We start from the raw sequence: 16,875 nt of genomic DNA, 5'->3' as shown, positions 1-16,875 counted from the left end.
CAAAGCCATCAAATGATAATGTCATAAAGACAAAACACTGAATGGCTTTAAAAAGTGAAAGAAGAAAAATAAGACACACAGCCTTTAAAAACAATATTCAGATTTTAAAATGTTCTGCGCGAAGTCAGAAAGTGTTACTGTTAGCAACAAACGTGAAGGCCAGAGTTCAGTTTATAAACAAGGAAGTGTTTCTATATTTTCTTTCTGTAATGAGGATATCATGTTAAACGTATTCAGTTACGCTGTCATTCATTAACCTGGATTACTCTCAGCAAAGAAATTATCAAAGAATTCAAAGTCCAATTCTCTTAGAAATTCAAACCAGTCTTAATTTATCTTTCAGAAAGAAAGAATCCAGTGAAACCTAGATGGGGGGGGGGGGGGGGAAAAAGGGTAAAACTAGGGGTAAATGGGTGGTAGTAAAACCAATAGAGGGTATTCCATTCCTGGAAGTCTGACATCAAGCACAATAGCAATGTCGTATTTAGTTTTTCTCAAGCATACCTATTTTATTAAATGCTTCCTGTAGCTCTTCCAGCTCTTCCCGAGAAATGGTAGTGGTACTGTTTTCCATCTTTGAAGAAAAGACTACCTTCAGGTCTTTATAGCTAGAAAAAACAATGTTATAAAAAGAACATTAGCCCTTTGAAAACATTTATCTAAGCAACACAGAATACACAGGCAGTAAAATCTCTAGAAGAAATCACCTGAGAAGTCTGCCTGACAAGGAACAAATAGGAACAGATACCCCATAACACTATTTCCCAGCATAGGTGGGCCAGACAATAAGAGAGTCCGCAGAGGGAAGGAATGGAAGGAATGCCTGTCTTTTACACCTTGTCCTTACACAGGGCATACATGTTTCCCAGTAGGCTGTACAATTTTCATTTACATTGTACCCCGCTCCTTCAGTAAAATAATCATTTCAAGTTTGAGAGAAGGGTAGCATTTATAAATGTAAAGGAAGTGGTCAGGAAGTAAAATGTTAAGACATGAATAATGTCCACAAAAAGAATAAAGTAAGCACATAATTTTTCAAATAATTTATACATTAACATTTTCACTGATCAGTTAAAAATCGTTTTAAATTGTGTGAAGTCCTCGAAGAGTGTTATGGCTCATTTGTCACTTGTATACATACTTGCTTAGGAATTTGGGGGGTTCTTCCCCAAATTTCTGTATCTTACAGTTATTCTGGGGCCTGGTTCTAATTAAAGTATAATTAAATCTTCGGGTTTTAAAAAATATACCATTGCCCACTATTTAATTTTTTATTTTTTTGAATGTTTATTTATTTTTGAGAAAGAGAGACACAGCATGAGTGGGGTAGGAGCAGAGTGAGAGGGAGACACAGAATCCAAAGCAGGGTCCAGGCTCTGAGCTGTGAGCACATACACCGTGAGATCATGACCTAAGCTGAAGTCCAACGCTTAACCGACTGAGCCACCCAGGTGCCCCTATTTAATTTTTAAATAAATTAAATAGTCATGAGTAACTTTTTCTTTCTTTCTTTCTTTCTTTCTTTCTTTCTTTCTTTCTTTCTTTCTTTCTTTCTTTTTTTTTTCCCAACGTTTATTTATTTTTGGGACAGAGAGAGACAGAGCATGAATGGGGGAGGGGCAGAGAGAGAGGGGGACACAGAATCGGAAACAGGCTCCAGGCTCTGAGCCATCAGCCCAGAGCCTGACGCAGGGCTCGAACTCACGGACCGCGAGATCGTGACCTGGCTGAAGTCGGATGCTTAACCGACTGCGCCACCCAGGCGCCCCAATGAGTAACTTTTTCAAGGTGTCAAAGTGAGAAACTCATTGCTTCATCACTAAGCTGTCATCGAACCAAACTGTGTTTCATTCTTGTCTCTAGGTCCGTGTACTCTGCATTCTCCCAAATATAATGTGGTCAAAAGCCATATAAACACATAAATATGTATTTGAATAATAATATACATTAATTTATGTAATAATATATAAAGTATATATTATATACTTGTGAAATAAAAATTTGCATTTTAAAAGAAAGCTGCCTTTGTAAAATTCTTTGTAAAGTTTTGGAGGAAGAATTCTTGCTAGATCGACTCATATTTATCAGGCACATCATTTGCCAGTCCTGAAACCCTCCAGAAGGCAGTTACTAGAATTCACTTTGCAATTTTAGAAATGAGGAACACAGCATTTAACCAGCTTCCAAACACCTGGCATGGAAGGAGTCCTACCTGGATGCCTGAGACAGCTCAGAAGAGCACAGTATTTCAGAGTCATCTTGAAAGATGCAGCCCAAAGGCAGCCAGGATCACTGACCAGAGACTCACCAACAGGGCAGGTTATGTTGAATTCTATAGACAGATGTATCTTCCCATAGATTTTGTTATGTGCCATATATTTCTTCAGTAATTCCAAAACTGCTTTCCTTCTCCACTTTGTTTTTTTAGCCCATATAATTTAAACAACTTTCTTTCACCAATTAAAGCCTTTCTCCCCCACTCCTAATCCTCAAGGGTATCCTGACATAACAAAGTATATATTTAGAAAGTTAAGGAAGTATATTCTAAAAATGAACTTCCCAATTAGATGAAATGGGATCTGATCTTTTATCCTCCCTCAAATTTCTAACTTACATGAACCTCTAAAAGCTTTACCAAAATTGGGGCACCCGGGTGGCTCAGTCAGTTGAGTGTCCGACTTTGGCTCAGGTCATGATCTCACGGTTTGTTGGGTTCAAGTCCCGCAGCTAGCTCTGTGCTGACAGCTCAGAGCCTGGAGCCTGCTTCCGATTCTGTGTCGCCTTCTCTCCCTCTCTCTGCCCCTCCCCACCCTCAAAAATTAAAAAAAAAAAAATTACAAAAAAATTTTTAAAAACTTTACCAAAATTAGTCTAAGCAGCCATTTATAATTTATAGGATCTAAAACCCCAGGATCCAGAACAGTTTCAGCGAAAAGGCATTAAGAACAGCCCTTGAGACCAAGAAGATTCTGAAACCTTTCTACCAACTGTAAAGATCCCAACTGTGAGGGACCAAACCTGTTTTCACTGGCACCTTTTGGTTTCTGGGCTATTCTGTTTTCTCTCCTCCCCCTGTGGCCCTAGCCCTGGTCACCTGAGATCCTGAGTTCTTGAGGTAGCCGTTGACACAGAGGAGGCAGCCTGCCCCCTAATCTATCCTCCAAAATTCCCTTTTTTCCTTACTTCCCCCTTCTCTAGTAATATAAAAAATAATGGCAAATATTTACTGAGGGCTTTCAATGGGCCTGGAGCTATGCTAATGTCATACATGAGCTTACTATGTATTGATCTGTTCTTCTATTGATTGAACAAGTGTCCTCCCTTAAATGTAAATTAGAGGGCTGCACAGGTTACCTAAGGAAGGTTTAAAAAAGAGAGAGAGAGAGAGAGAAAGAGAGAGAGAGAGAGAGAGAGAGAGAGAGAGAGAGAGAATCAACATCAAATCTGTTTCTAATGCCTCCAAACCCTTAAAATCTCATGTAGTTCAATTAGCATCCCTATTCTCTCACTGCAAGCATCACAGGTAGTTTTAAAGAAAAGACTGATGACCACTTCACACTTAAGTATAGGTGACTGATAAACCTTTACAGTGCTCATCAGATTTATATTTTAAAGGCAAAACTTTTTTTAAGGATATGAGGGAATTTTTTTTTTAAGTTTATTTATTTTGAGAGAGAGCGTGCACAGCAGGGAAGGGGCAGAGAGAGAGGGAGAGAGAGAGTCCCAAGCAGGCTCCGCACTGACATTGAGGAGCCCAACATAGGGCTTGAACTCACAAACCGAGAGATCATGACCTGAGCTGAAACCAAGACTCGGATGCTTAACTGACTAAGACACCCAGGCGCCCCTTAAGGGCAAATTTATATTTTAAGGGCAAATGTCTGTTTTCTTTAGACTAACAGATGAATACATTATTAGACTATTTATACATCAGCAAAATAAATGAACTACACCCGTTTCTTAAAAACATAGTAACTGGAAAAAGCAAAGTGCTAAGAGATACATACGGTATATGTACCAATTATTGTGAATTATAAAAACACATGTATGTACTACATATGTTGCCAAACATATATAGTAAAACTTAAAAACACATGGGAATGATGCAACAAATTCAGAATAGTGGTTGTCTATGGAGAAGTACGAAAGGGGCACAGCTGGGAGCTGGCGCTGGATCCATTACATTTTTTTAAGAGAAATTTGAAGCAATTATGGCAAAATTTAACATCTGTTCAATCTGAGCATTCAGTATATGGATACTGGTTATACTGTCTCTGTACCTACTTTAAGAATTGTTTTGTTTTAAATAATTCACGAGATAATTTTTTAACTTTTAAGTTCAGATAGTAAAAAAAATAATACATAAATAAAATAATAAAGGCAACACAAGAATATGTTTTGAACTGGAGAAAATTTCCCAAAGTCCCTCAGGACATGGGGAAACATTTTTTCAAGTACTTCAATCTTGAACAGTCAAAACAGTTAATATTATTGTAGAAGAATAATTTATTGAAATATCAAATTGTGTTTCTTCTCCAAGAAGAATTGTGTTTCTTCTCCCCCGCCCCAGTCACACCCCTCAACTAAAGTAGTAACTACCTCTTGTCAGGCACGCTGGCAGCACAGAAAGCAAAACCAGCCTGGAATCTGCAGTTCCGAGTCCTCGGGTAGAAGCACAAACCTCCTCAGGGTTTACTGGGTGTTCTGGGAATGGGGCAGCAGGAGGAGGAAATCCCTGAGAAGCCACTAGATAAGGAAGACAGAGAGAGGGAGAAATTGTCTCCATGGGCAAACAGGGAAATCTGCAGATGCCAGAAAGGAAGACTGTGGCCACAGGGGTGGCAGAGACAGGGGCAGACAAGGTACAGGAGAATCCGTGCTGAAGGAATGCACCGTTGTGAGTAACGGGCATTTCCCAGGCAGACACTGGGGACTGATGATCCAGGACAGAAGAGCTTCCCGCGAGCCTCTGCTCTGTTTAAGACCCCAGGACAAGAGAGGCTGAGGGGCAGATTCCAGGTGCCTGAGAAGCACTTGACTGACTCAGGCAGGATGAGCCATCACAGTCAAAATGAGAACAAACTGAGGGTTGATGGGGAGGTGGAGGAGAGGGAAAGTGGGTGATGGGCATTGAGGAGGGCACCTGTTGGGATGAACACTGGGTGTTGTACGGAAACCAATTTGACAATAAATTATATTTAATCTAAAAAAATAAAGTTGCTTTAAAGAACATACACAAATGTGATATTTCTTTCATACCTGACTTTTATGGAAAAAGCCTGTCCTTTTTTATGGAAAAAAAAAATCCTCCAATTCTCTGGAGAAGTGCCTAGGCTCAGAGGTTCTGGAGCATGGCAGTATCTCTGGGAGGGGCAATACTATGGCATCCTATATCTTCCCCCTCTTCTTCATAAACTTCTCATCTCCCACCGCAATGTTCCACTTTTCTTACTATGTTCTATTTTCAGCTCCCCAGTACAAGTTTAAAGATCACAAGGTCAGTAGAATAAGTCACTATATGAAAAAAGTAAGCAGCTAAGAAATATGACTAAAGAGTTTCCTTTTTAGTTTAAAGGAAACCTAGAAAATACTTTCATTTTTCTGTATTTCCAGCAATCTTTTTTCAACCACATTTCACAACAGGGAGCGACATCATTCTGCAAAACGCAAACATTCATATTCCCTACCAAACTGTTACTTCATCAGATTTTCTCTAGTTAACTGGAATGTCTACTGACTTTCTAATATAAATATGAACTGGGAGACCACTGACTTTATTAAATATTACACACCAGCCTGAACCCTCTTTGGACAGAGAAAGCTATTAAATGGGTATGATATAATTCACATTTCTCCTGAGCATCCTTCTCCACTGAAAGAACTGAGCTCCATTTTTTTTTTAATTCATTTTACAAGGGGCAGCCATGCTGGCGAACTTTCCTGATAAGTCATCAACTGGATTGCCAACAAGCCTAAACTGGCAAAATCCCAAACTGTCTTAAAAGGGTAACTGTTATAAAAATGTAACTTTATTCTCAGATAAGCAAAACCAATTGCCTAAGTGCCTGCACAATCGTAGAGACCATAATCAGCACCAGTATGAAGAGTTAAGCCAGGTATAACACATCTGTGAGGCAGTGACACTTACTTCCAAACTAACTTATTTGTGACTTCTTTTTAAAGGGCGGCATAGCAATCTACAAAAACAAACATGACAAAAAATAATAATATACAGATATCTTTATGTTGGGGCTTTTTTCTGCTTCAGTTCCAAGGATTAACCATTTCATCAGTCCCCACACCACCTAATTCATGTGCCTTCTGCCCCCTACTCTCCATTCCATGGTCTGCCCGCCACACTCATGTTCTTATCTCCTTCCCACCTGCATTAGCATCATAGCCTGTTTTCACCTTGGCTCTGATATGTTATTCAGCTCACATGCATTAACTTATTCTTGATCATGTACTGCCTTGTGATAGTCACATTTTGTTAATCTCATTCACCTTCCTAAACTCACTGTTTGCTCTATACAGGTAAAAGATGCAGGTTTTCTGATTTTTATGTTTTCAATAGCCTTAATGTGTTACGCATGTGGGGAAAATTTACTAAAATTCACTAATGGTAATATTTCTCTTCATAGAGCAGGGAGAGTACTAGGTAAAAAAGGTGCCAAGCAGAACAGTTGTCTGTGCGAAATGTGTCACCAACAGGTGAGTGAAGAGACTGAAAGAATCTCCATACCTCAATAACTGGTTCTCTTCATTCACTCACCCACTTACTCATTATTTATTCACAACTTACGGAGCACCTGTTCACCCTACCCAGTATTAGGGGCACAAAGATGGTACTCAAAATTTTGAGCCCACTTGGCTATATATAGCAGGTGTTTTTTCTAAATCTTTCAAAAATAATTTTTGTCCATTTCCCCCAAATTCCTTTACAAAGGAGTAAATATATATATATGTATATATGTGAAAAAAAAAATATATATATATATATAAATACCCTCAATTCTTCCCTGGATGAATCTTTAAGGGCCAATGCTCTTGTGCAAACACCAGATGTCTAAATAAGGAAATCTGCTGGGCAAAGCAGAGAACAGAGAGGACTTGCCTACATCTTCTCCCCACTCACTGCCTTACTGCATGATCCACTGCCATGGTCATCTCCATGACCAGCCACAATTATAGTGATAATACTATTGCGCATTTGTACATTTGGGCACTGAGTTTGGTGCTGACCTGAGCGTTCATTGGCTGCTAAAGTTGCCACCAAGACCTTTCTGTATCCATTCACTTAAAAGCCTCAATATGTAGCCCATAGTAAGAGAGTTTAAAATCATTTAGTCAAGTATTCAGCAAATACAATTTGAACTAAGCATGAAGGTTTAAAGATTAATAAGAATTAATTTCTTCTAGAACTATACTTTAAAAAAAATTTTTTTTAACGTTTATTTATTTTTGAGACAGGGAGAGACAGAGCATGAACAGGGGAGGGTCAGAGAGAGGGAGACACAGAATATGAAGCAGGCTCCAGGCTCTGAGCTGTCAGCACAGAGCCCAACGCAGGGATAGAACTCATGGACCGCAAGATCATGACCTGAGCCGAAGTCGGCCGCCTAACGGACTGAGCCACCCAGGCGCCCCTAGAACTATACTTAATATAATGCTGATTGGGGTCAACTATAAATGCCTAAGTTTAATTAAAACTGATTTTTTTGGTAAATGATATAAAGGAATATTTTGATTATTTCTCTTTTCATAAACAAATTAGAATTGTCCCCTAATTTGTTTGCTGTTTAAATCTAGATTTAAAGGGACCTCTTTGAATACTATATATAATTTACTGTCAAGCTCATTGAAACTATGTGATTCTAGGTTGGAAGTTTCTGGACTAATCGCAGCCAAGGCAATAGCAGTATATAGAACAGCAATATGAGAAGGAAGGCTAGAAGGGGGTTGTGCATGCTTGTGCACGTGCAAACCACGCTTAGTAATTTTTCAGTTGAGAAATAGGAAATTGCATTAAACGTATACACAAAAGATATAAAGTAGAGTTTACTGATCAAAGTTTAGGTCAAGACTATCCATAGAAGACTGATTGGAACCATTTGGGGATGTGAAAGAAAGGGGAAGACAGGCCCCAGTACCTTCCTGAAGTCTCAAGCTCTAAGTTCAACATTAAGTGAATACAGCTAACTTGTAAGTTGAGGAAATTAGAGGCTATCAAGTGGGAATCCGTTCTTGGGACCTGCTGATCAATGTTGTCCCATGGCCCCAAGCTCAGCAACACTTCTGCCCAGCAGCCCATGAAAAGCCTTCCTGGTTCCTGAAGTCCTGGAGGAGGACGGAGGCCCTTATATCTGACTCCCTAGACTTTAGCCTTTTCCTGATGTGTACATGATGCCAGCCAGGGCTCTGAAAGGGGAAGCTGCTGCTGAGCTACAGTGGACTGCTGCCAACAGGAATCAGGCCCAAGGTCACCACACCTGATTTTTAAAGAAAAGCCAGAAATCCATATTTTTATGTGAAATTTTGTTTTCAGTTTTTGCAAACGATGTGAATCGTTTTATAAAACACCATGTGTGTCAGATTAAAACTCTGGTCTATTAATTTTGCTTCTACACCTCCCTAATTCCATGTGACCTCACTTGGTCTCCCAAGGGAACCTGGTAGAACTATGTTTCTCTAGAAACACTGGCATAAAATTAGCTCAGTCTAAAAGCCCAAAGAACACATTTTGTCTCTTAATGTGTCAAAACCCAACCTCTGCTATGCACCACTCACCACATCCCTGCTCCCAGTAAGGGATATTTCTAAGTGTCAGCTTCTCTGAGAGAAGAGGAGCCAGCAGGTCAGGAGCCCACTAATCACAGATTCCCAGCTCAGGTAACTGGATCTGCCCATCATCCCAGGATCTTTTCCTTCTCGTTTATTATTTATATCCCACCTACTCTCCCCCACTCCCACCTCCACTTTAGGACTTCTCTGACTCTCTGAGAAAATTCACCATACTAATGTTCCCCAAATTGCTATCATATAATGTTACAATACCATCAATACTTCAAATATCATTTCCCAATGTTTTGTTTTGTTTTCTTCTCCAGTAACCACTTCCCTTCTCCTGGTAACAGCACCAATGTTAGTTTTGGGGTTCCGCCCATTCCATATAATCCACATATAACAGCTGAGTGAAGTTCCAGGTCCAAGCCAATCAATACATCACATTCTCTGCTGTAGGGATTTGGTTTAGGGATAGGCATGTAACACAGTTGGAGCCAATGAGACATTAAGAAAGCTTTTGTGGAACTTTCTGTAATAAGAGTCCCACAAACTCCCCTGGATCAGTTTTTCATGAAGAAGTACAGGCCAGAACAGCCACATCAATCTTGCCTTCAGAAGGGGAAGACCTGAAGCAGAGAATTAAGCCAAAACCAACATAGCAGAGAGCACAGTCAGTGGGTGAAGAGAAAACCTGTCTGGGCAGAGTTAAGTGCTAAATCCCACTGGGCTAAAGCCTTTATGTCTTTAGTTACTTGAAACAATTTTTCTTTAAAGCCAGTTAAACTAAGTTTCTATTGCTTGCAACCAAGAGTCCAAACTGATATATGAGGAGTAATAACAGACATAGTTTACAAAAAGAAAATGTAAGGGGGGGGGGGGCGTCAATTCCTCAAACAATAGAAAATATTTAAACATTCCGAACTGGGAAAGAAAATTAATCATAATTATATTTTCTAAGTTTACATGTAGATAAGAAGCACAATAGTTTTAAGGTTTTTGTTGTTGTTGTTGTTGTTGTTGTTTGGTTGACACACAATGTTACATTAGTGTCAGGTGCACAACATAGTGATTCAGCATCTCTATATGTTGTGCTGTGCTCACCACAACTGTAGCTGCCATCTGTCAACACTCAACACTATCACAGTATCATTGGTATTTGTCATAATTTGTATTTTACCACCACCACCACCACACCTGATCTCAGAAAGCTCAGTGCATTAGTGAAGTACAAAAAAGTTAGATTATGGTTGCTCCCACAGCAATCAGCAGCACTGAAGATTACATTCATAGCCTAAAGGCCTCCAAGCTTATGGCTTCTCTGCACCTTTTATCCTTCCCTTTATCCAGAAAGATTCTCGTTCCCATTTCTGTTAATTCGTTTCTAGGTAAAGATGAAAAACTCAGGGGCGCCTGGGTGGCTTAGTTGGTTAAGCTGCTGACTTTGGCTCAGGTCGTGATCTTGCACTCTGTGAGTTCGAGCCCCGCGTCGGGCTCTGTGCTGACAGCTCAGAGCCTGGAGCCTGCTTTGGATTCTGTGTCTCCCTCTCTCTCTGCTGCTCCCCCACTTGTGCTCTCTCTCTCTCTCTCTCTCTCAAAAAATGAATAAACATTAAAAAAATTTTTTTAAAAAGATGACAAACTCAGTAGTAATATATTATGAGGAATGGCAGGCCTTTTTGTTGTGAGGCAGGGCAGGGCAATCCAGCTACAGTAAAAAAAACATTCAGAGTCAACAAATCATTAAAGTCAGGAAATTACTAATGCAGTGCAGGTAACGGGGCGGGTGTGGGGCGGTGGGGAGAGCAACTTACCAAACACCTGACAGTAAAAAAAACAGACATCTAAGATGTTTGCAGGTCTATCCAACAGTTCACTGAAAGCAGGTACCCCCAAGTATCAAGACCCTGTAAGTTAGTTCAATTTCCAAAGGGGTACTTCATCTAAACCTCAATGGGACCCACATTATAATTTGCTGCATAGCACAGTAATGTGCTTCCAAAGTACAAAGGGAACAAGGAAGATATATGGCAGACAGGAATTCAGGAATGAATGAAGATGAAAAAACCAAAACTCTCCATCTAGTCTTTTTTAAGTTTATTTATTTATTTTTAAGTAATCTCTACACCAAGTGTGGGGCTCGAACTCATGACCCTGAGATCAAGAGTTGCATGCTCTTCCGACTGAGCCAGTGAGGCATCCCTCCATCTTGTCTTGTAATAGCATTTTTTTTTTACATGATTAGTGGTCTAATGTAGTTACAGATGCTGAAAGAAAGTGGCCTGAAATAAACTTTAAGTAGGAACATTAGAAACAACAGGTTTTTAAATCAAATCTATTTGCTGCTTTTATTGTTGTTTTGGATTCCAGTTTACAATCATTCCATGAGATGTCACTATATCACTATTCAAAATTATACAAGCTGCCTAATTATTCTCTATTTTTAAATTCTAGAAGAAACCATTCCAAAAGCTGATGTCTTCCATAATTAAATTCTCTCTCTCTCTCTCTCTCTCTCTCTCTTTTTTGGTTGTTGTTACTTAATACTACCATTTCCTTCTTCAGAATACAGCCTCAATAATTTTTGGCTGTAAAACTATGCCTCCAGACTCCAATCCCTCCCTGTTAACAATTCTTCTTTCCCAATCTACCCTGAGAAAGACCTCTTTCTCCCAAGGCCTCTTCCTGATTGTCCCATAACTTTCCTTCATGTCTTTTCCTGTCCCGAGAAACTCTACTCTTTCACATTCAATTCTTCATGTGCCCTCCAAGCAGAGCTCAAATTCCACCATAAATTTCTCCTTTGGCCTCATTGCGTCTCAGCACATTTACTGGAAACATCTAAGGTGCTAGGTGTTGTTCCAAATGTTGGAGGTAATCTACTGGTGACTCACATATGGAACTGGCTCTCAAAGAATTTACAATCTAGTAAGGGAGCCAATAAACCCCAGATGACAGCAATGGCAAGCACATGAGACTCCCTCACCCACTGCAGACGTCATTCACCAATCACAGCTCTTTCCCACAAGGCCTTGAGTTGCCTCAGGGTCCCCTTTTCAACATGGCCCCTGACAGAGCCCCTACCAAAGAGTCAGCCCTCAAAATGAGCTAGGATGCCACCTCCAGAACCACAATGCAAGCCAGAATGAAATAAGTAGGAAAGGAAAAATCTTCTGACGGCTTCTAGTCTTCAAAGAAGACTTTACAGAGCAGGTGCCATCTGAGCTGGACCTTGAAACAGGAAAAGGCAAAGAAAGATGAAAATTGCACTAAGGAAGAAAATTCTTAGTGGTCTCCCCACAGAGTACTCAAATAACTCCAATTTCTCAGACTTAGTATCTACATTGTATTACAGCACCTTATCACCTTGAAATTTTTAAGTTTTTGAGAGCAATGGTGTATCTTCTATTTCTTCTCTAATTAAAAATTTCAAGGTGGTAAAATGATACAATACAATATAAATACTTAAAAACTCCACTTTTAACCTCTTGGTGACAGTGATGGTGAGTGATCTTATTCAAAAGATGTCACTCCTCTGAAAGCCTTTTTTTAAAAAAGAAATCCACTTAATATCTTTACTAATTCTATTATTTCTAAATCCTTCCACAAAAGGGTGTTACAGTTCTTCAGTTTATTGCATATATATATATATATATATATATATATGTATATATATATATATATATATATAATTTTTTTTTAAGTCAGTCCTAATGTTGAAGTTATAATACAAATTTTTAGTTCCTGGCACTATACCATGAAGCACAATGAAGATCATCTTATTTAAATAAAGCAAGCTTGTCTTTTTGCCTATTGATAATAGCTACTTCTGACATGAAAAATAACTCCTGCCATCTCCAAAGATGCCTGCATGCTACATCTTCTAATCGGAGCAGGCCAATGCTGGCCAGCCCAAAGATTCTTTCTTTTTCCATTCAAATAGGTCAACAATTCACTCCTTATGCACCTCAGAAAACAACTTATTGTCTCACTGTAAGCCATACTCTCTAAAAAGGAATTTTCTATGATTTCCAAGACTCTTGGCTTCACCTGTATCCCCTTACCTATTGACGATGGAAACATTTAATCTTCCTACCTGGTATTTGTGCCAGCTAAGGTATTGTCATTGTAAGCAACAAAGACTGGCAAAATTTGCCCAAAAAGGAACACACTGGAACACTCTGGCTCAAAGAGGAAGGGAGGGCTGAACAAGAAGCCTCTGGAAGGACAGGTGCCAGGCAGTTTTAAGGAGCTCCACAGTGGAAACTACGACGTGCCATTTTAGAGCTCTCTCTCCAGATGCCTCAACCATCACCAGCTGTGAATGACAGTCTAATCCCCAGGATGTTAGTCTGTTAGTCTGTTTGGCTCAGGCCACATGCCCAACCCTGTGCTCAGGGGGTATCAAGAAGACCTACAGCTGTAGAGAATCTCTTTGTCCTAGGTTCATTTGCCTTCTGCACAGGCTCTGTGTTTGCATGACGCAAAAAAGCAAGGTTTAATTCTGACTCCCAAGCAAATGCAAGCATGCCATTCTAACAGTCTTCTCCTGACCTGAACTCATCCCACCCAGTTAAGAACATCTGAAGGTCAAATGAACAAGACTCATAAAATCTCCCCCAAACTCTCCATCCAAGGAAACCCCACAAAACACAGCACTCATACACAACAGCAGTCCAAAAAAGGCAAGGGAGACTTCCCCTACCCCTTTGATAGTAATAAACATTCATAGGTGCTCATCATACACCAAACACTGTTCTAAGTAGTACATATATTGTCTCAATCCACACAGCAATTCCCTGAGGTTGGTAATTTTATAATTCCCATTTTACAGTTAGAGAAATTGAGGCCCAAAACTTCCCAGTAAGTGGCAGAGCTCGGATCCACACCTAGGGAGTTTTCCAAGTCCAGGCCCTTAATTAAGTTTCATAGTGGTGGTCTCCATACATCTCTTTCTGCCCCTATATCTCAAGTTATACACCCTGTGATTGTTCCCTATTAGAAGCTGCCCTACAACCTGGCTTTCCAGCATGGTAGCATTAGGGCAAAGTGTGGACAGTGTGATCTGTCTTGCTAAAACTTTAGAGAATGTATGGAAGGATTTAAATGAGTTTTGTGAGAACTGTATGAATTCTTTTACATTACATTTTTTTCTGTCTGTACAAAAGTACCTTGTTCCTATTTTCCATGTATTATTTATTCACTGGAAATTATACATTAGGGAGGTAATTTCCCAGACTGTAACCGCCTATGATGCCAAATATTTCATTCAGAATAAATGCCTCAATACAAACACCAGGGAGCTGTCAGAGAAAAGGAAGCTGTGAGTCACTTTCGACGGCTCTAGAATAATCCAGGCATTACTTCCTAGTTTATAATCCTTTCCCACCATTTCCACCCAAGAATTTCCAAGTAAATGATTCACAGCAACAGACATTCTTGTCCAACTTGTGCCCAAGTGAGCAGAGGAGTCCTATCCAGGGTGTTTCCATGTCAGGGTTTGAGCTTTAGCCTCCAAAACACACATCAGTTTAAATGTGAAGTGTTTCACTTTTTACACCAATAAATTAAAACAGTGTTGTCAGGAGCTGAAACCTGGAGGCACTTCACAACTTGCAGAAACCCTGACCCTCTTTATTAACTGACAAAGGAAGGAATTATCATATATGTGTGTTTTCAAGCACCCATAGAAATCTTTCCTAAAATCCCAAATTTCTATAAATTATGGCTAAAAAGCATTAGTGCCAGAAAATATTTTCCACAATTGCAAAGGATGCCATATCACGAAGAATTAAAACTATCATCACGGTTTTTTTTAAGAGTACAACAGTTAACACGTCTATGGTTTTCTCATTCTTCTAACAGTCTACATGCTACCACAGAAGGATTCTACTAGCTGACCATAACAGGTTAGGGCCTTTGTTACTCATAAGAGATGGATGCTTCCACAATGCAATTAGATACCTGCCCAAGAACTATGAGGTATCTGTACCCTTTGCTTTGGAGAATGGAAGGAAGCAGTGCCCACTACCAGCTCTGGAAATTTTCTCACACCAGAATCTTGGCATTAGTAAAATTAAACAGTACTTTATATTTATTGAGTATTTTATACTTTCCAAGCATCCATTTTACCTCTTTAACTCATTATTAGACATAGGTCTCCCAACAGAGAAACTGAGACACAGTGAATTTTAATGACTTATAAAATTTATAAAATCCGGTCCACACTCCTCCAAAGATGACAGAACAGGCATCTACACTGAGGAGTAAATGCTATGCTCAGAGCTCAAGAACAAGTCTTTGGCAATGCTGGTTGAAAGTATTTACAACCAAAGAGGACCTGAAGCAAAAACCACTAACCACAAATGCAGTCAAAATTAAGACACACTGACATCAATGTTTATATGCCATGGGTTGTATAACTTTAGAAATAAAGGAAGAAATTAACAAGAGCACAACTACTATAGGAAATGTTAACTTCTGATAGTTTAATGAGTCAAAAGTAAATAAGGATATAGAAGTTTGAATAATAAGTTGTAAAGGTATAATTTTTTTTTACAACTCTCACATTATAATCCTTATTTTCTTGAATTCAATCAAAGTTAGCTCTAAGGCCTACTCAATACAATCATTTGAGAAGACTAATGCTAGTTGTTATAGAAATCCCTCTCATTCTCTGGGCCAAACCAGAACCCCAGACCTTATAAGAGAAGAGGAACAATGGGGAGGACCATTCTGTCCAGTGAGCAAGACAGATACATACCCTTCTGGGCTCACATCATCCATTCAAAAGCACTAGCATTCACACCCCCAATTACAAGCCTGGAAACAGTGAATTTTCTTCCCCAGGTCAGTCCCACTCATCTGAGACATCTCCTATGTATGCAGCCTCTCACACTGTAAGACTCAAGGTCATCTGGACTCCACTACCTTCTCCCTGCAAAAAACTTACCTGCAAAAACTGGACTCCACTACCTTCTCCCTGCAAAAAACTTACCACCAAATCCTACCTCCAAATTCTGGAATACCTCCTCCTCTCCACCGTCACTTGTCACTGCCTTAGTCCAGCACCCTGGTGTCTTGTCAGGGCTACTTCAGGAGGTCCAGCTCTCCCTGACTCTCCCCATCCAGTACTTGGCTCTTACACTATGCCCATCAGCTTCAACGTATTTCCCAACAGACCCAGCCTAACAAGCATTTAATGAGAAACTTTTTACTTAAGATTTTGTGGAGAGGTGGAGAAGAAAATTGACAATGCATACCATTGGACAAAACTCTGCACATTTTTCTTTAATTACCACATCTTTCCCCAAAACTCCTCTCTGGGATAACACCTCCTTCTGTGCTACAAATCCTGGACCACCCTCTTTAGGTTTCAACCTCCTTTCCTACAAGGTACTTCTTTCCTTAACCTCCCTTCCAACAATTTTTCTTATGTTGAGCAATTCAACTCTTTGCTCACCTTCTGCAATTTGCACTCTTTCACCCATCATCCTGTCACCAAACACACCTTCCACCTAAGGATCTGATTTTCTTAGAAGACAGAATGGAAAAAGCAAATAACAAAGAAGGGCAAGTTAGCAGCCACTCTAGCTCCTAAAGACTGAGAAAAAAACTTCTAAACTGAAAAATCACTGACCTACTCAAAATACCCTTTTAAAAGAGCCACTAGGCAGACTTCAAGCTGTATTACACAGCTGTAATCATCAAGACAGCATGGCACTGGCACAAAAAAAGACACTCTGATCAATGGAACAGAATAGAGAACCCAGAAATGGACCCACAAACCTATGGCCAACTAATCTTTGACAAAGCAAGAAAGAATATCCAATGGAATAAAGACAGTCTCTTCAGCAAGTGGTGCTGGGAAAACCGGACAGTGACAAGCAGAAAAATAAACTTGGACCACTATCTTACACCAGACACAAAAATAAGCTCAAAATGGATGAAAGACCTCAATGTAAGACAGGAAGCCATCAAAATCCTCGAGGAGAAAGCAGGCAAAAACCTCTTTGATCTTGGCCGCAGCAACTTCTTACTCAACACATCTCCAGAGGCAAGGGAAACAAAAGCAAACATGAACTATTGGGACCT

General features: G+C 39.7%; 1 protein-coding gene across 3 annotated transcripts in view; it reads right to left on the bottom strand.

The window, feature by feature from the left end:
• Positions 1–16,875, bottom strand: part of PLS1 (plastin 1) — a 135,158-nt gene that overhangs the window by 44,210 nt on the left and 74,073 nt on the right. For all 3 annotated transcript variants that reach the window (XM_040480393.1, XM_040480392.1, XM_040480391.1), the window contains one exon: positions 505–608. In XM_040480393.1, the coding sequence (XP_040336327.1) occupies positions 505–574 (70 nt within the window). In that variant the 5' untranslated portion in view covers positions 575–608. The remainder of the gene's footprint in view (positions 1–504; positions 609–16,875) is intronic.

The sequence above is a fragment of the Herpailurus yagouaroundi genome, unplaced genomic scaffold (assembly GCF_014898765.1).
Source record: "Herpailurus yagouaroundi ecotype Mexico unplaced genomic scaffold, PumYag 159, whole genome shotgun sequence".
In the NCBI taxonomy this organism is placed as follows: Eukaryota; Metazoa; Chordata; class Mammalia; order Carnivora; family Felidae; genus Herpailurus; species Herpailurus yagouaroundi.
This window is presented reverse-complemented; position numbering and strand designations above follow the sequence as displayed.